At 44.5% G+C, this 24,297-nt stretch overlaps 1 protein-coding gene across 3 annotated transcripts; it reads right to left on the reverse strand.

The window, feature by feature from the left end:
• Positions 1-1,841: 1,841 nt before the first annotated feature.
• TATDN2 (TatD DNase domain containing 2) lies at positions 1,842-22,626 on the reverse strand. 3 transcript variants are annotated; one of them, XM_037055602.1, is made up of 8 exons: positions 22,595-22,626; positions 21,551-21,967; positions 14,737-15,234; positions 9,408-10,295; positions 4,730-4,857; positions 2,753-2,936; positions 2,183-2,352; positions 1,842-2,023 (listed from the first exon to the last, which is right to left on the reverse strand). In XM_037055602.1, exons 2-7 carry the CDS (start codon positions 21,959-21,961, stop codon positions 2,212-2,214), a joined length of 2,250 nt encoding a protein of 749 aa, XP_036911497.1. In that variant the 5' UTR covers positions 21,962-21,967; positions 22,595-22,626; the 3' UTR covers positions 1,842-2,023; positions 2,183-2,211. The 3 variants fall into 3 exon arrangements, 2 of the variants coding, with proteins under 2 accessions (XP_036911497.1, XP_036911495.1); XM_037055600.1 differs by lacking the exon at positions 22,595-22,626 and adding an exon at positions 22,095-22,588; XR_005067840.1 differs by lacking the exons at positions 1,842-2,023; positions 22,595-22,626 and adding exons at positions 2,476-2,573; positions 22,095-22,588 and having other exon boundaries at positions 2,261-2,352.
• Between the last annotated feature and the right edge of the window lie 1,671 nt (positions 22,627-24,297).

The raw sequence follows: 24,297 nt of genomic DNA on the forward strand, positions 1-24,297 counted from the left end.
GGCATGTGTAAGGTCGAGAATGTCTCTAGAGTTTGGGGTTTCCAGGTTACGAAGTCTGACAACAACTGAAGCACTGTTCTCATTCTGAGAATTCTAAACAAACGTGAAGAGCATGAGAGTAGGCTGAGCAACCATCCCTTTATTTTCAGAAATTGGTGGCCAGTGGTAGGGGTAATACAGAGGCGTTCCAGCAACAAAGCAAAAACAATCAAGTCAACCATCCAAAATCAAAAGCACTGCCAACCAGCCTCATGCCCACAGCAATGGAAATGATAACCCTAAGTCCCAGAGATACAGAGTATATAGCACCTTGTGCTTTACCTTGGCAGGAAGACTGCACAGAGGCTCTGAGACATCCCCTTAGGCATCACTTTTAATCCTCTAATGCAGGACTAATCAGTCTCTCATTTAGGCAATATTGATTTTACAGGACTTGTGAAGGAGATGGGTATGTTGCAGTTCATTTGAGTGACAATGAAGTACTCTGAAATATTTAGCAGTTCCCCAAATCTTCCAAGCAGGAGAATGAGCCCCAGTGCCCTACATTGATAGGCACAGGCAACACACAGCTAATCCATGAAAGGTCAACAGTGAATCAAGGCCCACTTCCCAGGCCAGCAACTTGTATACGGGGGCAAGACAGAAGTACCACACAGAAAAAATGTTAAGTCCATTCCCTTTTAACTTACAAGGCTCAAATGCACCTTCCAAAAACACCTTGAGAAATCCAGGACTAAGTGATGGATTTTACGATTTAAGCTACTGGCTTCCAAAAATCACCCATGGAATTTGGTGTCCTGTCTCATTGCAGGAAGACTGGGGGTAAAGGATCCTTCTGGACAAAGTGCATATCCTCACACTTAACTCTTGACTATCATAATCTTCCAGGACCTGTAATGAATATACCTTTACAAGGCACTGATAGGGAGAACAGAGCTCAAAACTTAAGATGACCCAGTCGCTCAAAAATCAAAGGAGGCTCTCACTTCCAACATAAAGAACAGAGATTAGGCAAAGACAAGGGAGGGGAGCTGAGAGATCACAGACACCAGGCCTGCTCGTCCTGCAAAGGCAATAAAACGCGGCTGAGTGGCCCCAACTGAGCTTTGGAGAATTAAACTGATTTACCTCTCAACCTGGGAAGTGCACACAAAAGGCTGACATTTGCAATAAAACAGAATGAATATTTCTGGTCGAGTGTTCCAGAAGGGGGCAAAAATGGAACTAAGGGCAGCTGGGACCTCAATAGCAGATTAGCACGTAGCTTCTGCCACAAACTGGACCTTTATCAGAGTAACACAGCCGAGCTGCAGCCCTTGGGCACCAGTGAGAACACCTTCCTTGGGGTCCTTTTCCTCAAGAAGGCCCCTTCCTTGAGGATCTCTTCCCAGATCTGTCCAAATCTCCAAATCGGCCAGGTCTTTCACTGGACAGTGAGTGCCCTTCTGCCCACTCTGCACTGATGGCAGTAGAACTAGCGAGCCCAGCAGTCAAGGCCCTTCCACCTGTGCTGATGCAGAGTTGACACAGCAACAGCGACAATCAAACTGAAGAGTTACCCAGGGAAAGGACAGGGATGACTTCACACATCTCCGGTGAAGGTGCCCCACAGATTTCCCATGGGGAGTTCCTTCTCAGAACTGAGAACCAGGAACCAAGTCGCACACCAATATGGACTTAGACGAGTAGGAGGGTGAATTTATTCACAAACTGCTCAATATCACAGGCTGTAGAGAACAGGAACTTGGATTGGCAAACTGTTGTACCCTTCTACCAGCCTTTCTTCTTCCCTGTCCTGGAGCATGTGGCTAGGCAGCAACCCCCACCCCTCACCCCACTCCACTGCACCCCATCACCCCACCCACCCACCAGCCAGAAGCAAAACCCTTATGATGGGGTTTCAAGGAAAACATCCTGTTTCCTGTCCTGGTTTTCTCCATTCCAATGTGCTCTCTAAATACTCCCTGATCCTGGGAGCCAGGCAGAGGTACCCAGCCCATGTCCTGTTAGGTCACCGGTCGTCCTGGAGGGTAAGGAAGAGAAAAGAGAAGGTTTCAAACAAAGTCCACTGAAGACAAATCAGCCTTAATGCTCACCCTGTGTTTATACTCTCTACATTAATAAAATGGAGCAAGACACTTTTGTCCCAATTTTTAAAAAACATAAGTGTGAATTTTGTGACCTTTTATAGGAGACTCCTGCAACCTCTGCTTAAAGACTGTAGAGGCGACTGGTGTTCTCGCGCAAGGTAGCCAAGGTGCGGGAGAGAGGCTGATCTTTGACCCTGGCAATCTCTCGAACTGTATGCAAGGCCAGGCCTGGGTGGGCATACTGACAAAGGCTTTTGGGAACCTGGAAGATATCAAGCATTCGGAACATCACTATGCCTTCTGTGCACAGTCATTACACAGAACTCCCTCCCAGCCCTTCCCCAGTAAGGACCTCTTTGGGGCTGCCCTGTAGAGACCCCTTTACCTGCAGGTGCAGGGAGAGTCCTAGTCATGGGGGGCTCTGGGTGAGCAGGGTCCCACGCTTCCTTGGACTACCCTCTACAGGGTAGGGCTTTGCACTGCCTGGAAGAGAGTGGTTACCCTTCAGCTTCTCAGCCCCCTAAACTTTCGGCTCTGCAGAGCAATACAAGGAGACATCTACACAGCCAAGGGTGGGACCTGGAAGTCACTGGGGCTCTGGCCTTGCCAACCCTCCCACCCTCTCTCCTCAGTGCCTCAACTCAGCCTGAAGACACCCCTACCTGTCGAGGCAAAAAGTAGGGGGCATCAGTTTCCACGATGATTCTCTCCAGCGGAATCTGTTTCAGAGCCTCCCGGGCCTCCCAGGCAGAGGAGTAAGTCAGGACGGCGGTGAAGCCCACAGACATGTTGGGAAAGTGCTTCAACAGGGGCTCGATGACCGGGTAGCTGCCAGTGAAGCAATGCCTGGGAGGAGAATTCCAGATCAGCACTCTCTCAGAACCCCCTCTGCAGCACCCCTAACTCCCTCTAGACATACTGGCCTTATAAATTATTTTCCATGGATAAATTTCCGGAAATGGAAAGACGGCTTCCAAAGGAAGGACTCCACAGTAAACACAGACAAGAGCTGGCTCTAACACAGGAAGACGCAAGATGACTCAAGGTGAGCAGTGCTCACCCATCAACCCCGGACCCCTCACAACACTGCAGAGCCACTGGAAACAATCACCCAGAAGAACGGGTACACAGCAATGATACAGGGACAGGGTTGTGCTTATAACATGGAAAGAGAAGCAGAATTTAAAACTGTGGCTTCACTAAGATTACAACTACAGCAGGTAAAAATTATGACCATGTAGTCAAATGATTCAAAGGAAACAAAAATAAAAATACTGCCCTGGCTGGTGTAGCTTAGTGGATTGAGTGCAGGCTGCGAACGGAAGTGTAGCAGGTTCGATTCCCAGTCAGGGTACATGCCTAGGTTGTGGGCCAGGTCCCCTATGGGGGCCATGTGAGAGGCAACCACACATTGATATTTCTCCCTTCCCCTCTCTCTAAAGATAAATAAAATCTTTAAAAAAAATACTGGGTGGGCTTGACGGAGGAGGGCAAAGGGGAAAAAATTGGGACAACTATCATAAACAAAAATAAAATAATGAAATATTGAGGAGACTATAGATACATTTTCTTCTCTTAATTTGATGGCTATTTATGTCCTTAATTTATATATATATATATACACACATATATATATATATATATATGTATATATATATATAAATCAATCTGGAAATTTAGGCCTTCCTCCAGCCACAACACTTTGTTGGGCCATTTTAGGTACCATCTACCTACCACCACCCATTAGAATTCCTTTAAAGTCAGCCCAAAATGAAGCAATGAAAAACCAACCAACCAACCAACCACCACAGAAGGGCCAAGTGGCTGTGTCTGTGGTGTGCCAGCACAGTCAGAGGTCAGAGCCTTCACTCTCTGCTTGGGCACCCGAAAAGCAGCAGCCTAGAGGCCCGACAGGCCCACCCACTTCTGCCACCTGTCAGACCTGGTTTGGGTTCTAGAGTCCCTGTTTTTAGTTAATCCATCTCTCTCATCTGGAAAGAGCCAGCCCAGGCATCGCCTCCTGACCCCCTTCTAGCCAGGCTTAGCTAACGGCCCCTCTCTGGCTCTCACAGCACTCCATGTCTACCTCAGCCTCGCATTCTCTACAGTAGGCACCAGGTGACTCATGTCTCCCACAGCTGAGCCAACACCCAGGACAGGTACACAGTGAGAGAGTTTGTCAAACTGAACTTAAGAACCCCTAGATACCACTCAGATAAAACATATCCTGCACTTTAATGAGCTTTCACATTTAAAAGAGGAAAATAAAAATTTTCAGGGGCCCTGGAATTTTCTGTGTACTAAGTCACTGGACTCCACGGCAGCCTCTTCAGTCCTCATTTCTGAGAACTGAGATTCCATTTCAGCCTACCACCCAGGACAGAGGTCATGAAAGCCCCCTATTGCTCATTGGTGATTCAGGGTATTAGCTCAAACCATATAAAGTTGCAGTTTTGCAAGTAAAAAGTGGTCATATATCAGAAATTTCATATGGTTTAACCTAATATTTAATCTTTAGAAAAGATACTACATAAAGACAGCATTACCAATACTCTCCCACTGAGTTTTTGTTTGCCCAACTAGCATCCTAGGCAGAGGGAAGCATTCATTTTATTTGCCCGCTGAAGCTCCCGCCTAACCTATGGATCTTGTAGTCTGAGGGCACAAATTTTTTCATGATGCTCAGCAGATCTTCATCAGCTTCTCGGCAGTGAATCACCAAGGGCTTCTTTAGAGACACAGCCAGTTGCAGCTGTCTCTCAAACACCTAGGAGAAGATAAAGCGACAACACAGGTGGGTTAGGGTTACTTCGAAGTCTGTTATCTCCAGAACAGCCAGTCCAATGGGCAGTCCCACTGTCTCCAACTCTGCATATCTAAACTATATTGTATAATGTGCAACAATAGACAAGGCTTAATATGTCTCACTAAAGAGCCAGGTAGTGCTCAAAGTGCTTTAGGTACACTATAACCCTCACAAGCACCCTGAGGTAAGTGAAGAAACGGAGGCTCCAAGTGAGGTCAAGTAACTTGTAGCCAAGAAGCTGTAGTGACACCGTTCAGATGTGTCCACACAGCAACCACTGTGCAATGCCTAGTCGGGGCTGCAGGGGCAGAGTGGGGCTCAGGAACAGAAAGCACAAGCTAAATCCTTCCCCTGATTGTCCCCGCCTCTGTTCCCAAGACGCAGTCACCTTCCACAGCTTTTCCTACACAAGCACACGTGTGCGCGCACACACGAAATCAACGCCTCACTTTCAGATAAATATTATACGTATTTTCTTTACTCAGCTAAAATCAGATATTCTTCTAGGTGAATACCTACAGGTATGTTACATATATTTTTTAACTCTAGCCATTTTTAACTCTTCATTAGTAAAATACACACACTGTTGATTTAAATGAAAAAAAGTAGGGCTAGAACTTATTTTTTCCTCAACAAGTTCAGCTTTAGGACAAAGAACAAAAGTATTAATTGATGATAGACAAATTACCTCATCTTAAACTTAATATTTCCATAAACAGTTTTTTCAGTTGTGGAATATAATTCATTTTGCATTTTTTACATCAAATAATGAGATGCTTTTGGTAACTTGAGTCAGATGATATTCACCTGAGAATGACATTTTCAAGTCTAACACTTGTGCTTCCTCTTCTCATAACAGAAGCACTGAGCCAATATACCCATCTGACATAACTCTTGTTTAACCTGTTTTAGTTTGCAACTCAGAGAAAATGCCCATAAGAACCAAAATCATAGAATGCTTGGTAGGGGCTTCACAGACCGGCTAGTTCCAATGTGCACAGCTGGCTGGATCCCCTCCCCAACACATCTCCTCTCCTTGGACCCCCATAGAAGCAGCAGGTTGCAAGGGATCATAATTCCAACGTTTAATTCTTGCCTCAAAACCTATTATTCCTTAGAGCAGTTAAACTACTTCAGCCTTTGGGTGGAATATAACCTAGCTGGTAAAAAACTATTTTTCAGAGTATATTTAATGAAACAGGAACATGTTCACAAGTGGAAAAAATCACTGAAAATAATTACTTCCTTTTTTAAAATTTCCTAATTTCTTTTATTAAAAGCATGTACACACAATACATACTCCCTTGATTCTGTGACAGGTGCTTGTAAGACATGTCACCAATTTTCCCCTGCAATTCTGCAAGGGACAATGATATTACAAACATAATGTTTTGTAAAACACATCTAAATTTCAAAAATGTTAAGATTAAAGAATTGCTAATGGGCGGGCTGGAGCTATCTAGAGCATTTGTCCTGACCAGGAACCGGGCGGAAAAAAAGAACAAGAGTGATTGAAATGCACATCAATGATCTGCCCAGCATGATTACTCTCTTCTGCCTGCATGAGCTCAGGTTCACAACGATCCATTATTTCCAGGGATCCTAGAGTTCATCAGTCTCCTCTGGGGGTGGCCCCCCAGAAGCTGCTGCATACTCATTACCTCAATAATTAATTCTAGTCAAACACAAATACAGACAGAAGCAGCCTGGTTCGGCCAGGCCTGCGCATGTAGGGAGGGACAGTCTATTCATTCATCCTGGCTTTCCAACTCCTGAAACCTAGAGATTCTGATAATCATACTGGCTGGTATGTGCAACTCACACACAAACCATCCAGTACCTAACTCTTAGAAATCAAACAGAAAGGAAATAGTTAAATTTCTGAAAAGCTGGCAGTGGTTTGCTCTGGATAACAGGGTAACTACTGATTTTCCCCCAATTTTTTTGCTCTTCTCTATTGTTTTTTTGCTTTTCTAATCCTTCCAGAAAAAGGTAACAATCAAAGCTCTCTCTCATACCAGAGCTAACACCCTCTTACTTGACCAGATACCCTCTTTCCTTAAGATTTTTCATCTTCCCTTTGCAGATAAAATATTCATCAGGACACACCAAGACCCTGCCAACCACTCTGCTTTTAGGCAAATGCAACTCAATGCTGATACGCAACTAAAGCAGTGGCTAGTTCCCACCACTTGTTTTGGTGCCCAAGTTTAGATTTACTTCTAGAACAGCCACTTTCGCTAGTGCTCTACAGAAATATCTTGTCTTCCTCTCTTCTACACACAGTTCAGCCCTTCCACTGCCATCAATTTATTTCCTCTGAATCACTGTTTTCCAGCCTTGAATCCCACCTCATCAAGCCAAACGATTCCTGCAAGATTCTATTTGTCACCCTATGCTGTAACTCCAAGTTCAGTACCTCTACATGCAGATCTGATACCATGATGATGTACTATAAGGAAGAGTTACTGTAAAACACTCAGCACACTTCCTGCCATACAGCAGGCATTTAATAAACATCAGCTGTACAATATCAATATTTCCAGTCACTTTAGTGTACACATTTCTGAACTGTTCCCCCTTCTACACCACACCTGTCCTGTGTCATAGATACCAAATATTAACTATTTGCCTCACTTTCTTTTTAAAAATCTATTTTTTGCTACATCTTCAGGTTTAGCTATTTTTCCATTCATTTTCTGGCTAATAAGTTATAGCTTCAAGCCAGAACTTGTAAGCTCCCCAGTGTTAGTAATGAAAAGGAACTCTGGATAGGCAGGATAATTACTGATTTTTCCCCAGACCTAATTGTGAATCGAAACACTATACTAGAAACGCCCCCGCCAGGTCAAAAACTGAAAACATTCCATATACATAAAATCTCACTTATCTGTCTGAATGTACATCAAGTCAAAATCATCCTGTCGGAATTTAGTAACCTTAACAGGTCCTAGCAAATTCATCTAGAAGAAAATCCTTTGGAAACATCTGAACATCTGAAGTTGTTTCTTATGGAAATTAACTGTTAAGCCTGGCATGCGTATGGGCTGTCACGGATAACTATATTCAAACTGGAATCTCTATTTCCTAATTGTGTATAAAAGTCTAGTCTTCTGCTAAAGCAGGACACCATACCTTCCTTGAATTTTCTCTTTTTGATCAAAGGAAAGTTAAAAAACTACTGACTCTGAAACATTCCTTCTCTGAATTCACAGTGAACCACAGATGCCAGGATCAGTGGGGTACAGCATCAGTGTACAGCTGACTGAAGCTAACCCACCTGGGCTGGAAACAGCACCAAAGGGGAAGGTGGTGCCAAATTCTGCCCAGCTGGAATCGACATGTGCTCACCAAGGCCTGAACACACTGGGCATGCAGACCCAGACCTAACACATCAACAGAAGACAGCATACAAATTCAATCTGACAAAACGCACAGTGAGAATGTGGGAGGGTCCTTCTCTTTGTCCTGCTCCTTCCTAAAACTGAAACTTCCACTGAAGTGCTCAGCTACTCACACCCTGACAAATCTCCCGAAAGATATAGGGAGGGAAAAACATTAAGATGGCAACAGCTGTTATCTCTAATGGAGTGGGAAATTATCTTCTTTACACATTTTTGTATTTTCCAAGTACTCTAAAATGGGTATATTTAACGTTAATATCAGAATAAAATTACACAAAATTTGTTGCTTGCCAGAACACATGTTTTGACACATATCATTAACCATAAGAAGTCACAAAGTACCTGGTCCCCCACTCCCTGCTTACATTAAAAAACTAAAAGAAATAGCTTGTGAAGAATTTGAAAAATGACATCTAGATGGTCTGATAAGATCAATTAAACGTTTAAGATTTCTAAATCCTTTACTTCCAAAAGTAGAGAACCACCCCCTCAAAAAGTAGAAAAACGCTATTGTACATATTCCAACAACTGAACAGAGAAATTGAAAGTTGTTACATTTCAACAACTAAAAGAGAAATTGAAACTGTAAGCAAGTGGGTCTCCATCAGAACACAGTTAACTCTGCAGACCAGGAAGTTCATGCCCACCACAGTGCTTTGGCAGAAACAAACAGTAACTGACGTCCTTCACCCTGGGAAAGCAACTGTTGTACTGAAGACAGAAATTGAAGGAAAACTAACCAAAATGTGGAAGACTACACAGATGTCATATTTGTGTTTGGATTCAGAATCCACTTTGGTGGTGGCAAGACAAGTGGCTTTGGCATAATTTATGATTCGTTGGATTATGCAAAGAAAAAGAACACAAACTAGACTTGCAAGACATGGCCTATATGGAAAGAAGACCTCAGGAAAACAGAGAAACGAATGCAAGAACAGAATGAAGAAAGTCAGGGGGACTATAAAGGCCAACACTGGTGCTGGCAAATGGAGTAAAGATTCTATAGTGACTTTATCTGTGGTGACTGTGCAGATTTTTAATGAGAGGATTAATAAACTAAGAACTTCAAAAAAAAAAAACCTGTAAGCCAAAGAGAACCTCATTTACCTTGTGCTGTTCTGGGACAGGCGTGGTACATTTATAAGAGTAATCCAAGCCCATTTCTCCAAATGCCACAGCTTTGGGATGCCGTAAGGCTTGTAAAAGATTCCTTTCTTGACTCTCACTGTAGTAACGTGCAAAATGAGGGTGACAGCCAAAGGCCCCCCAAACCAGATCCTCTTTCAACAGCTCCTCCCATAGGCAATCTGTCAGCGTCCTGGGATCACAGAAATCAGAGATGCAGCCCTGAAATTCCTTAGGGAAGGAGCTGCTATAAATTTTCCTGAACTTACTAAAGGTCCCTTTGAAAGACAACTTGGAATAGAGCATATCCAAGTGACAATGGGTATCAATGAAGCCTTCCTCCAGGTTTGGCTCCCGATGGCTTCTTGGCAGAGGGCTAGATGTGTGTCTTTCACAAGAACGGGTTGGCATCTCCTCCTGGAATGTTCTTTTCTCCTTCACTTGCTCGTCTAAGCTTCTGGAGAAACGAAATGAGCGAGAATTCTGGGATCTGCCTTCCTCTGTTGCCTCCAGATCTCTGGAGGTATTTTGGGAGCTCACTGTAGAGTTGGGGGAATAATCACTCAGGAGGCCCCGGCTGCTCCTCCCAGCTTGCAATGTGTCACTGCTGCTGCTGCCGCCGCCCACGGAGGGGTAGCTAGAAGGCTTGCTGTTGTTGGTCCAATAGCTGGCATAGTCACACCAAGGACTACTGTACAAATGAGCTGGGTACATGACATAGTCAGTGGGGAAGGCAGAAGGTTCTGAAACTGCTGAGAGTTTCAGCGAGATAGGCTCCTCCTGAGAGAATCTGACTGTGGAGACCTCATCCACGTCGGACCAGTCACTTCCTGAAGAGGTGTGCTCTATCACCACCTCCCTTTCTTTAGGCTGCAGAAAAGAAACAAAGGGTTAGCCTTCCTGTGTGAAGACAGCCTCCCATAATCCGCCATCTGTAGAACATAAGCTCTTGCTTACTTTTCAGCAACAGTGAAGGAAGGCTTTGCATTGGTTCGTTAGCTCACTCTGTCACCTACTTTACTTATAATTTCCAGAAAGTGAGCCACGTTATACCTAAGAACAGTCAAATCAGGCTCAGGGGATAAACTCCTAACACCATCCCTGAAGATCCTACACTTGCACCCCCCTCTCTGAATGATCCCTCTTGAGAAAAACTGTTCTGTGTTTTGGAGATTTTAGAGAAAAGCAGTGCCAGGTATCTCATCTTTAATAATATATTTCTAATACATTCAAAATGCAAAACTACACAGGGGTGATAGTTTTAAGATGTGTCTGCAAATTCTGACACTACTTCCCTTTAAAAGATGGGGCTTGTGAACCCGCCCCTTGAACCTGGCCCAAACTGTGACTTACTTGCAACCAAAAGAATGTAGTATTGAAACCACACAACTTCCAAGGCTAGGTCAGAACACAGCCTTGAAGCTTACCCTGGTTCTCTCAGCTTGCTCCTCTGGGGGAAACCAATCACCAAATAAGAAATCATACCACCCAAGACCACATGCTAGAGAGGTCACAGGTTAAGTGCCAGCATCAACTGCCCAATGTGTGAGTGAACATCTTAGATGTCCAGCCTTCCTGAGCTTTCAGATTGCAGCCCTCAAATATCTGAACAAAACCACATAGAAGACACCCCCAAATGAGATCTTCCCAGTCCAGATCTTTTTAAATTCCTGACTCACAAAATTGAAAGCAAAACGATATGGTTATTTTATATCTCTAGGTGCCATAGTAACCAGAAAAACTACACACTGCATTAAATCAAGTTAGCACTGCTAGAACCTAAGTTCCACAAGGTCAGGAATTTTTATTTTCTTCACTGATGTCTTCCAAACAAGCAGAATAATGCCTGGCATATAATGAATGTTCAAAAATATTTGTTGAATTACTTCATAGAATAAATGGTGCAATGGTGTCTGAACTTAGCTTCACATGAGAATCTCTAAGGGGCTTTTGAAAAACACAGCTTTTTATTTTTTAAGATTTTATTTATTTACTTTTGGAGAGAGGGACAGAAACAGCAATGTGCAAGAGATATATGATCAGTTGCCAAATCTCACACACTCCCTACTGGGAACCTGGCCCACAACCCAGGCATGTGCCCTGACTGGGAATCAAACCGGTGAGGCTTCAGTTTGCAGGCCAGTGCTCAATCCACTGAGCCATACCAGCCAGGGCTCCATGTGGTAAAATTTAAAGTTACATTTATTGAGGGCAGACTATACACTAGCACTAAGCAAAGTGTTTTCGTGTATTAATTCAGGGTTCAGCAAACTGTGGCCCACAGACAAATCCAATGCACTGCCTGTTGGTGTAAATAAAGTTTTACTGCAACAGTGGCCCTTCATTTAAATATGGCTGCTTTCATGTGACTACAATAGAGCAGAGTAGTTGCAAAAGAAGTAATTTTGCCCACAAAGCCAAAAATACTTATTACTATCTGGCTTTTTACAGAAAATGCATTTGCTGAATCCTGTACTAGTTTGCTTAAGTGTGATAACACTTAACCATGCCTTTTTACCTTGAAAAAGAAATTAGGCCTTAAAGAGGTTAAGTGATTTTCTCATGATTACAATTCAGGTGGCAGAGCCAGAATCTGAACACTGTCTAATCCCAACACTCGTGCTTATCTACCATATTATACTGCCTCCAAATGTATTCCTAGAGGAGGTAATGTAAATGTCCTGTCTGACAAATAGGAGTTTGGGTATATAATCATGGAAAAGTCATCCACACAATGGAATTCTAGGCAGCCAAACAAAATGATGACCTACATTAGAGAGGAAACTCTACTATTCTTAGGATTTCCAATTAAATGTAGCATATGTGGTTTTTCTCCTTCTTGAAAACCCTTTAGAAATTATAGAAAATGGACTTGAGAAGGCATAAACCTATAAAGAGAAAGCATACAGAATAAACAGCAAAGCAAATTAAATAAAAATTAGATGCTCAAAAGCAGAAAGATGAAAAGTTATTGTGAATAAGGAGATCACTGATGGCCCAAACCTAAGACTTCAGTGAAAAAAAGAAAAAAGAAACAGGCTGACTGACACTACAGGACCCCAGAGAGACTCAGGAATAGAAGGCACCAGACCTCTCAAAATGAAGGTAAAGTTGCAGACAACAACTGTAGAATACGCTAGAAGTCATGAAGGTAAATCCCCAGCTCCCTGTTCTCATCCGGAGCAGATGGGTCTGTTCTTTCCCCACCCAGCAAAAGATGAAAGTTCATGCTTGGAAAGTTGACCTAAAGGAGACTGAAATAACGGGAACAACAGACACATAGTCAAGTGAAGGGACCATCACATGTTGGACAGTGAGAACCCAGGCTCCTTCCTCAAGCTGACTCCCAGAACACCAGCAGCCAGATGCGTGCCTCTCGGGCAGAGGAGTGGAGGATTTCTCCCAGGAGACACTGAGCAGCCTCTGAGGGTCAAGGTACAGAGCCAAGTGAGAGCCACAAAAAGGCCCAAAGTCTTCACTTTATGATGAGGGCACCAGTTGATAAGCACAGAACTTCCAACTGGCTTTTTAATGCTTCATCTTTAAATATGAACAGATAGCCAAGACACCTGAGAAAAGGACTACCACAAAAGATAGAAATCAAAATATCTAGGAGAAAAAAGAACCAGAAGGAAACTCAGAGAAAAAGTAGTGTAGAAAGCAGAAGAAAGGGTCAAAAGAAACCTAGAATTCATATTCTCAGAGATAAGAGAAAGTACTATAACCCCCAAACAAGATGTTTTAAGAAAGGAATATTCAGAAAACTAAACCAGTGATCTTAGAAATTAAGTATGTCAAAAGTGGGGGGAAAATAGTACGTATTATCGTTATACACACTCACCTTACTCACAGAGAAGGCAGAGAAGAAAAAAAGGGTGGGGGGAATCCTAAGGAAACAAGGAAGCCACACCTCAAAGGGAAAAAGTAGGACAGATTATTTACTTTGAAAATATGTTATGGCACTAGCAGTTTGGGGATGAATCAGTGACAGGTACAGAGAAACCTAAAGAAAAAAGCAAGGTTATGAATACCTTCAAGGAAAGTAAACTTTTACAAGAAAGGAAATATAATCGGAGTATACCAGGTGGCTCAGCTAAGAACATGGTGGTAATAAATCCTAAACCGATTTAGCCAAAAATTGTATTATAGCACAGGGAGCTACAGGAGGGGAGAAAACACGCCCTGGGTGTGGGTGCCACTGAAGCGAGTTAGTGCAGAGAACTAAATTCTCACCTTCCTGAGCAGGAAGTCCGTAAATGTCTAGATTTGAAAAATCATTCAACTGTAAAATAACTTAGAAAAATGGAGTTAAGTACTAGAAGAAAGACCTCAAAGAGATGAAAGGAGCTACCTCTGAGGAGCAGTAATAAAGGACAGGCAGAGACGGGTAGAACAAAAGAATGATTTTTCCCCACAATTACAAGCTATGTTAAAAACTGCTAGTTTCCTTTCAGTATCACTCTCTTCTTAACAGCAGTAGAAGTTTTTCTGGGTGTAAGTCTGAGAGACAGAAGTTAATTTTCCAGACTCTACTGCAGCTAGATCTTGGGCGGGTTTTTAGATTCTCGTCAATTAATATGAGCAGATACCATGTGGACAACTTCTGAGCCAAGCTTTTAAAAGGGAGAAAGTGTACTTTCTGCTTCTCTTCTCTTCCTACTGGCTGAACTGGTCAACCTAATGTACTCTGAATCCTATCAAAGTAGCCACCTCAGACCGTAAGATGGAAAACTGTGTCGAGAAAAGAAGAAAAAAAGAAAACTGTGTCAAGGGGCAGCAGAGCATCAAGACAGAAGGCACCCAAGTGGAACCACCCTCTTCAAGCCAAACTTTTTTTAAAAAGATTTTATTTATTTACTTTTAGAAAGTGGGGAAGGGAGGAAGAAAGAGAGGCAGAGAAATATCGGTGTTATCAATTGGCTGCCTCTCTCATATGCTCCCAAATGGGAACCTGGCCTGAAACCCAGGCACGTGCCCTGACTGGAAATCGAACTTTCAATCTGCAGGCCGGCTCTTAATCCACTGAGCCAAACCAGCCAATGGAAAAGACTTCTGTTTGCTTTAAGCCACTGTTATTTTGGCCTTTGTATGGCTGGCAAATCCATATCCTAAAAAGCATATAAATTCTTTTTTAAAAAAGCACTAAATTGAGATTTCTTAATTAACTCTGAAATGTATGTGAAAAGAGAACCATCAATTTGTTGCCTGGAATCCTGAGTAAGTAAAGCACTGTTTTAATGATTAACACTGAGGATCAAACTAGAAAGACCAAATACTACATTTAATTAAGAGAACTATGGGTAAGACTCACCTTTTGGTCTTCTAAATGAGAGTCAGAGTCATCCAAAAATTCTAGGGGTGGAGAGCACTTGTCAATAATTGTCCTTCGGTCACCAAGTGGCTCCTCCCTGGGTTTCTCTTGAGGGTCTACCACCACTCTCCTGTCACAGAAGCTGCTCCTCTCTGGCACAGCTTTTTTTTCCTCTTTCACTTTGGCCTCAGGAGCTGACTCTTTCTCTTTCTGAGGAGCAGACACAGTGACACTCCTGACTGGTCCTTCTCCACGGCTAGGATGCTCTCCTGTGTTCGGTTTTGCCCTAGTGACAGTCTCTCCCTTCCTTTTTGGCATCGACTTTCCCAGGATGCCCTGGATAGCCTTCAGGTAGATCATTGTAGAGCCTTGGTCTCGAAGTCTATCCTTCTTCCTTTTCTGAACCTTGTTTGGGTCCTCGGTTGTATCATTCTGCCCCTCAGCTTCAGCTGCAAACTCAGAGTTCATGGAATTACGAGAACTATCTTTGGAATTAACCTGGAAGAAAAAACAGGTATCAAGAAAGGGTGATTTCATACATGAAGCACTTGGCAAATTAACAACCAGTGGGGGCTCCACCAATCAAAGGCAAAGTGACAGTGGGTAAGACAGACAAAGATTCTCTCCAAGTGATGGTTCCCCTCCTACACCCTGTAAAAAGAATGGAACTACTGTTACTTCTTAATATTCACTTTCTCACACTTACCAGATAATATCCTCATACCGCAGTGGGAAGGAAAGAGCTGAGAAAGCAACAGTCTATTAACACTATACTGTAAGCTCCTTGAGGACGAGGACTACCACATACTTCAGGAATGAACACACACACACACACACACACACACACACACACACACACACAGGCAAAACAGAAGCCTAACATCTTAGCACTGGAAAGCTCCCAGGAAACCAGCTAACCCAACCCCACAACTAGGAGTCAAGGTAACCCAAGGGCCCCATGAGGAGTGGACAGCAATCACCTGACTATTAAGGGCAGGTGCTTAGCACTATCCCCAGAGCCTCCTTTTTTAAAAAATAAATTTTAAGCCCTGGCTGGTGTAGCTCAGTGGATTGAGCGCAGGCCTGCAAACCATACCATCGCGGTTCAATTCCCAGTCAGGGCACATGCCTGATTTGCAGGCCAGTTCCCAGCAGGGGACACATGAGAGGCAACCATATATTGATATTTCTCTCCCCCTTTCCTTCCCTTCTTCTCTAAACTACATAAATAAAATATTTAAAAAAAATAAAATTTTAAAAAGATTTTAGTTATTTATTTTTAGAGAGAGGGAAAGAAAGGGAGAAAGAGAGGGAAACATCAACGTGTGGTTGCCTCTCACGTGCCCCTACTGGGGACCTGGCCTACAACCCAGGCATGTGCCCTGACTGGGATTCGAACCAGTGACCCTTTGGTTCCCAAGCCAGCACTCAATCCACTGAGTGACACCATCTAGGGCACCAGAGCCTCCTTTGAAGTTCTCAGCAAACTTCTTCCACCAAATCCAAACCTTAGTGCTGGAAGGTACCTCAGTTTGCAGGGTCAATCAAGAGATCTACTCACTCCCCCAAAATCTCCTCAGAGATACAGATAAAGTCTCAGCCCCTTTCTTTTCCTCTCCACATTCCGGGAGTCCGCAGGAAAGAAACTAGATTATTTGCTCACAATATTAATTCCCTGTGAAGCTCAGATCCAGTCTAATCCCAGCCTAGTGTAAGAATGCTCCATAAGTCTTCCCCCAGAACCATCTCCAAAGCAGTGCACTCACAAACAGCCCAGCTGTGAGGTGGGAAAGCAATATACATGGTAGAGGGTGAAAAGTGCCAGGGAGAAAAATGAAACAGAAAGGGGAGTACAAAATGGGAAAAGGGAGGAGGTCACTTAAATCTAGAGCTCAAGGCAGAGGTTTGGACTAGGGGTATATTTTTTTAATGTGAACTTTCCAAAACATTAAATACTGTGAGGATCTGTGGGTCACATTCAGCCTATGGCCCAGTGCGCAAACCCTGAAAGGGAAGACCACACTGCACTTGTGGAAGTAAAAGCAGATTGGGAATATAGTGACACCTTATTTTCACATGGACTTACAATTCAAAGAGCAGCCACAGGTGCCACTCCTCTTTATAGAGAGGGACGCTGCCACATGGATTGTTAAGTGGCAAAACCAGGACTCAAACTCAAGTTCCCCCTAACATCCTGAAAACTAAGGGAGAATAGGAAAAATAGGAAAGTTGGGAAATAGTACCAAAGGCTGAGATGTAGAGACCATGAGGACCCAAAATCATTGAAGAAGAGTTTCAACAGCGAACTGGCGGCTATAAAGGTAAAGGTTAGGCAGAAGTACAAGAGCAGAGACCAACCACCTGGCTCTGAAAAGGAGAGACTGGGTTTTTCCAGGCAGGACTGCTTTGCGAATTGTGCATCTGAAGGCAGGCAGGAGGGAAAGATCACGTGGAAATGCCGTTTCAGCACCCATCACCGCCAGCCTGAAAATCTCTACAGTTCCTAACAAGCTCTCAGCCTCCTCCCTCCTATCTTTTCTCTTCAGTGAGGCAGGAGTTCTAAAATCTGGTGATGTCATGCCTCTGCTTAAAACCCTTCCGTGGCTCTGCATTTGCCTACAGCACACATCCCAAACTCCTGAGCATGACCTTGAAACCCTTTCCAAGGATGCCCCCCAACTTTCCTTTCCAGCATCATTTCCCAGGTTTCTCCACACACCCAGGTGTCTGGGGAATGCAGAAAGGTGCTGGAGAAGCGGGGAAGGACCCACAGGAACCAGGAGTGTCCTAAGCACTTCAGACCAGCAGCATTTCCTGACCCTTTCTGGATACACATTGCTCCTGTTGCCTGAAATGTCCTTTCCTCCTCCTTGTCCACCCACCAGAACTCAAATGATACCCTCTTCTGTGAGCCCTCTCCCTGTGGTTTGTCACTCATTCCTCTGATCCCTGGTACTTCAAATATTGCTATTACAACACTCCAATGCACTGCACCGCAATGAATGATTTCTCAGTCTGTCAATCACTGCTTTATTCTTTGAACATCTAGCCTCTAAAACAGACTTCCACCCAAGCACTGGACATCTGCTGAGGGAACATGCAGGAAATAGGATCACACAGGAAAGCTCTGGCATTTGAAGAGCTGAGGTACACAATCGTTTCTTGGGTCTGGTCTGTGTCACCCTGCAGAGAGCTCCTCAGCGGAAGGCTCTTGCCCTCTTCGTCTCTCCGTCCCTCACATCTAATGCTGGGCCAGGACAGAACAGGCGCTCCAGAGGGCAGCAGTGGAAAGAATCCTACCTTTGAAGCCAGACTGATCTGGGATTACACCACAGTTCTGCCACGTACAAGCTATACGGTCTTGGTCAAGTTACTTCACCTTTCTAAGGCTCCTTGTCCCAGTGCCTACACAGAGTAGGTGCTCAAACAATTGTTAATCAATCTGTACATATTTGTTAACTAATATGTAAAGATAATACTACCTACTTCATAAGATGCTAAGGATTTTATGATAGTCTGTCTATAGGTCAAACACTGAGAATTATATTTGATCAAGGTCTATTACATTATAAAGGCTCAAATGTTCCCTTCCACTCTTCCTTCCCTATACTGAATATTAAATTTGACATAAGATTAAACATAAGGTAGGTGAAGGTGTTCATAATAAACATTTAACGTTCTCTGTAAACAAAGGTCATCAGTTACCATTAGAATTTGAGAAAACCTCTCAAACAACTGTCCTAGCAGAGTTAAGGAACAAACAAACAATGCGAGGCTAGCCATCAGGAATCTCTATGGATTCCAAAACACCCCAGTCTAGCTATGGTCTGAATATGTTCCCCTAAAACTTATGCTGAAATCTGACCCCAAGGTGAGGGGACTAGGTGGAGCCTTTGGAAAGTGATTCCATTAGACAGTGCATTAGTGTTCTCACAAAAGAGGCCCCAAGAAAGCTCGCATGACCCCTTCTGCCATGTGAGGACACAAAGAAAAGCCTACAGCGCTGAAGAGAGCCATCACCTGACCGTGCTGGCACTCTGATCTCAGACTTCCAGCCCCCAGAACTGTAAGAAATAAATTTCTGTTGTCTATAAGCTACCCAGTCTGTGGTATTTTATTATAGCAGCCAAACCAGGCTAAGACAAACATCTTCCCCTTAAATATTCTAGAACCTACCATTGAGATTTTTGTACTGAGACAGCAGAGAGGGGGGTGAGGGTGATGACACACAAAGCCACGTGTGTAGCCCTCAAAGGTCACAGAGTAAACACAGAAGAGCAGATGATATGTGCGTAGAAGGTAGAAGAGGGCTGACGGGACCCTGGAAGGACCTGGGGGGGGGGGGGACATGCCATTTTCTGTAAATGCCCCTCAGCTGTGCTTGCTGACAGGTGTTAAGAGACAAGTTCACACAACACTGTGGAGAAAGGGGGAAGAGGTACAAATTGAGGGGAAGGTAAGAGAGGCACATTGTAAACTCATTAAGATGAGTGAAGTACTGTACATTCTGCTTCCAAACTAACAAACACACTCTAGGGAGAGCCCTTGGCAGTGCTAGAGATGGATCTTTCAAAAATGCAAATCTACTTTCCCTCTCTACAGAGTATTGGATAAACTAAATTCCCTTGGCAATAAAACCCTGCAGCAATCTGCCCCTACCTAACTCTCCAGCCTCATTCTGGGCTCTTTGCTCCACCTTACCACCTCATGAGACAGTCTTGTGACTTCTCCACACTCCCAACAGACTGTGTGCTCCTCCGAAGCCATCTCATAGCTCCAAGACCCAATACAGTATTTAGACAATAACCCTCAAATGCTTATCCACCAAAAACAAGGCACTGGTGAACCCAAAGAAACAGGCCCAGACTATTCCTTGCTCTATGTTTAATCATTAAATTGATTTTGGCAAAACAAGGTTGCTAAGGGCCAAATGAGACCAGTGTGTCCAGGGTAGGATCAGACCCACCTGGTTCAGAGGCCACACCCTCAGACTTGAGTCCCAGTCTGTAAGACAGCCTTAGCCAAGGATGCAGCACACCTCAAAGGCTAAGCAAGGTTAATTTCTCTGCCCTTCCTAATACTAGGCTTCACTCCATCTGTAATTGCCAATGAAGTAAAATTTAATAAATAGATATTATTTTATGCTGTACCCAAATACACCGAAATTACATTGAGGATTCATGACAAGATTAAATTGTATGAGCAAAGCCTCACATTCACCTTATTTACATGAGTCATGCTCAGTATTCTTATGCCAAAGACAAAGATTTTCAGTTCACCATTCAATTTTTTAAAAATTCATGTGCCCGTACAAGAGTATGGGGGTTCAGTGCCTACACTGAAAACCCCTGACCTGGGGCACTTAGCCCAAGAGTTCCCCAGGATAAATAGCCAAATACAGCCTCATTTCTCAGTTACACACACACATACACACACACTAAGCAAGCTTAGAGATAAACCCACTTTCCTTGGGGACTTTTTAAAAAAAGCTTTTGTAAAATAACTTTTCTCTAGGGACAGCCCATCTTTCCCCCTCCCCATATAAAGACTTTTTCTCCACTCTTCCACATGTAGTACTCCTCCTCACCTTTTTTTTTTTTTTTTAAAGCCCATGGCTCCAAAACCTAAAATGCAGACTCTAAGAGGGCAATGATCTTTGTTTTGTTACTGGAGAGTTCCAAGCAACTAGGACACAGGCTGACACAAATTAGGCCCTGAATAAATGTTTTTCAAAACCTGATTAAACAAGTGGATGAAGTTTATATAGTATGCCGGAGATGTTAGCTAGTGCTCACTCTACTCTAAGAGGGAAACAGGACACTGGATTTTATTTGCTTCTATTTCCAACAGACTCATGTTCAACTTTCCCTCATACACACACAAAAAGCTGGGAAAATTTTATCGCACCTTTAACATAAAGTTAAAAAATAATAAAAGTAAATAATATAAAATAAATGAGTGGGTAGTCCCACTCCTTAGTCTGTGAAGTACTCCTTACTCTGCAAACACTCAGAAACCCTCCGCGTGTTCCCATTGGGGACCTAAATGTTTAATCTGCTAAATCACCCCTGCCCCACCAAACCAGAACTCCAATGTGCTGGACACCATAACTTTAGTGAAAAGCCATACCAAAAGCCAAATTCTCATTCCCTGATTCGGATTCAGAGTGGTTCAAAGTACAAGGACACAATTCCTTAACTTTACAACCAAAATACATATACAAGGCTCTCTAGAGCAGGGGTGTCAAACTCATTTTCACTGGGGGCCACATCAGCCTCGAAGTTGCCTTCAAAGGGCTGCGTGTAATTTTAGGACTGTGTAAATAGAACTATGTAACCGTTAAGGGAGAGCTCTTAGCTGCCTCCTGGTAGAAACAAGACAAGGAGCAAGGCAGGATATAAGACAAGGTGGAGGGCCGGATTTGGCCCGCGGGCCTTGTGTTTGCCACCTGTGCTCTAAAGCAAGCAACCTACATTCTACTGCAGTGCTTCCCCAACCAAGATGCACTTTACAGTAACTTGAGGAAGCCCAGACCACACCCTAGCCCAATTAAATGAGGATGGGAGGCCGGCGGGAGTATTTAAAGCTTTCCAAGTCATTCCAATGGGGCGCCAACTTTGAAAACTACCTCTCTAGGGAACTTTAGGCCACCTCCCCGGCCAAATGCTTGCTTGGTGTTCTGTGTCTGAACGAAGTAGACCCCAGAGATCTTAAAAGGCATGATCTTTTTTAGTTTCCTTCCACCAAAACTCCCATCCCCAAAATCTCAAGCCACGTGGGAGTACACCAGTTGCAAGGCTTTGCAGCTACCCACCTTAAGGCTGCAAGTTTCCTCTTCTAGAGAAGCCATTTCTTCTAGAGAGGGGTTGGCAGGGCACATAGGAGATCCCCCTGACGAAAGGAAACCCCGTGTGCTCCGAATCAGGCAGCTCCTGGAGGCAGCCCTGTCCACACCTGGGCCAGAGGAATGGGAGGAGGAAGAAGAGGAGGAATTTCTGCGGCGGGATGAGTCCCAGGACAACTTCGGTGAGCAGGCCACATCGTCCTCCTTCTGAGCTTTCAGGCGCTTGGGGCTGCTGGCCCCTCCAGAACGCGACGCAGTGCTCCGACCTGGCCGTCTGGAGGGGGCCACATCACTGGTCTCCCTGAGGCAGCTGCGCTTGCGGGAACGCCCTTCCGAAGTGTTGCTCCAGTGGTACTTGACCTTTCGCCGCTCCGACGCCATGAGCACCTGCAAGGTAAAGAGGGGACCTGGATTCCAACACCACCCCTCCCTAGCTGCCCTTCCGCAGACTCCCGCCATCCAGGCGCCCGCCCTGCAAGCCCGAAGGTCAGAGCCAGGGACCAGCCTTACTGACCTTTCCCCCTTCTTTCCACTGCCCATCACAGTTCTCTAGGTCTGAGTTGCCAAAGCTTTTCAGAGAAGTCAAAACGCTGCAAGATTTACTAAAGGCTTCTGTTCGGTTTCCAAGCCCACAACGAGTTTCCGCGATTACCGAACACTTCAGTTTATACAGCGTTCCTTCGGAGATGTCAAAGCGCTTCCGGGACTACAAAGCGCTTCGACTTAGGTTGCAATACAAAGCCCTTCAGAGATGTCAAAGCGTTTCAAAAATACTACAGGCGGTCTAAGACCTACACAGAACAGCCAGACCCGCAGCCCATGGGCGTGCGCGCCGCCCGGAGGCCCGCAACGCAGCCGGAGGGCCGCAAGGCAGGGCCGGAACGGCGCGCAGCCCGCCCAGCAACCGCGGCCCAGCCGACCAGCCCCGGCCGGGCCGGAAGGGGCCCGAGCCGCCCCTCAGGGGCCGGCGACGCCCGGGTCTGCCGCCTCGCAACACGCCCCACCCTACCCGACCTCCTGCTCCGCCGACCCCACGGCCCGGACGTCCCGCCCCGGCCTCCCGTTCGCTGCTCGCCGCCCGCCCCAATCCGGCGGCCTCCTCCGGAGATCCGACGCCGAGGGCTTCCGCTGTGCCCGCCTCCCAGAACCAGCCCTGTGGCCTGCAGCCAAACGCGCCGTGGGGGCGGGCCCTGCGCCGGGAGGGAGCGCATTACTCCAATCCGCAAGGAGCGAGACTTCGAGCAAGACGGAGCTCGCCTGTTGGCCAGGAGCCTGGGAGGCGGGACCCCTCGTCTTATGAAACTCGTCCATTGGTCGGAAGCTGGGTGGGGCGGAGCCACTCACTAAAGCTCCAGGAGCGCGAAATTGAGGCAAGGCCGCACGCGTTGCCTGGGGCGGCCTTTTGAGGATGTAGAGGGCGTTTGCAGACCCAGACACCGGAGGGCTGCTTCGTTCTGCTCAGCGTTACGCCCTCTAGGCCGGACGCTTTCAGATCCGGATACGCTCATCAAATCTACACGCACATTAATTAATCAATTAATTAATTAACCTAGGAAACTGGCTCAGGGAGACATAGTGACACACCCAGAGAGTGGCAGATTTGGAATCAGAAGTTAGAAGCCAAGAAGAGCAAGACTCCGAACAAGAGAAAAAACGAGGCTACACAAAAATGTAAAATATCCGCCTGGCTAAAAAAAATTTCAAAGTCAAAAGACAAAAAAAAATTACAATATATGACAAAGGTATGATGGCCTTACTATGTAAAAACTATCGCAATAAGAGAATTCGTGCCCTCTCCAGTGTGCTCAGTTGGTTGTGCCAGAAAGGGTAAGTAAGGTCCCCTTGGGTTATACTCTGGTCAAGAAAGGCACATGCCTGGGTTACGGGTTCACTCCCCCGTGGGGGTGCAAATGAGAGGCGACCAGTCAATGTTTCAGATGTTTCAACATCCATGTTTCTCTCCATTTCTCCCTTCCCCGCTCTCTAGAAATAAGTAAAATCTTTTCAAAAGAGAGAATTCATATTAAAATGGACCAAGGAAATGAACCAATGAATAAAAATAAATTACAAAAGCCTCTTTAACATGTTAAAAAGTGACTCTACCTCAGTCATTTAAAAAGTACAAATAAAATGTTCACCCATTAGATTGGCAGTGATTAAAAAGCATAATATTCTTTGCAGCTCAGGATGTGGAGAAATGCACTCCCATATGTCACTGATGGATGTGTAAATTGGTACAACACCCTGGGCAAGCAGCATTGTTTGTAGCACAAGGATGAAAACAACTTGAATATGCAGGGAGTAAAGCTAGTTATATAAAGTACTGACCATCCATACAATGGAATATCAGGCAAAAAGAATGAAGTGATCCAAAAGTACTGTTGACAAAAAATGGCTTAGACAGACAAGGAAAAAAAAAAAAAAAACAGGATCAGGAACAGAGTGAGTGGAACACCCTGTGTGTAGCAAAAAAATAATAAAAGAGAGGGGTGAAACCTTAAGGTTTTTTTCAATGCCTAAGAATAACCACTGTGTATTTGTCTGTTTCTAACAGCTTTATTGAGATATAATTTACATACCATGAAGTTCAACTATGTGTAATTTAATAGCTTTTTAAACATACATGTTTTTTAGTGTCTAATTCAGGATTTTCTTTGGTGTATTTATACAAATTGTGCAACCACCACCATAACCCTAATCTAATTTTAGAACACTTC

Source organism: Sturnira hondurensis, unplaced genomic scaffold (assembly GCF_014824575.4).
Source record: "Sturnira hondurensis isolate 20B ecotype Veracruz unplaced genomic scaffold, ASM1482457v3 Scaffold0008723, whole genome shotgun sequence".
Taxonomy (NCBI): domain Eukaryota; kingdom Metazoa; phylum Chordata; class Mammalia; order Chiroptera; family Phyllostomidae; genus Sturnira; species Sturnira hondurensis.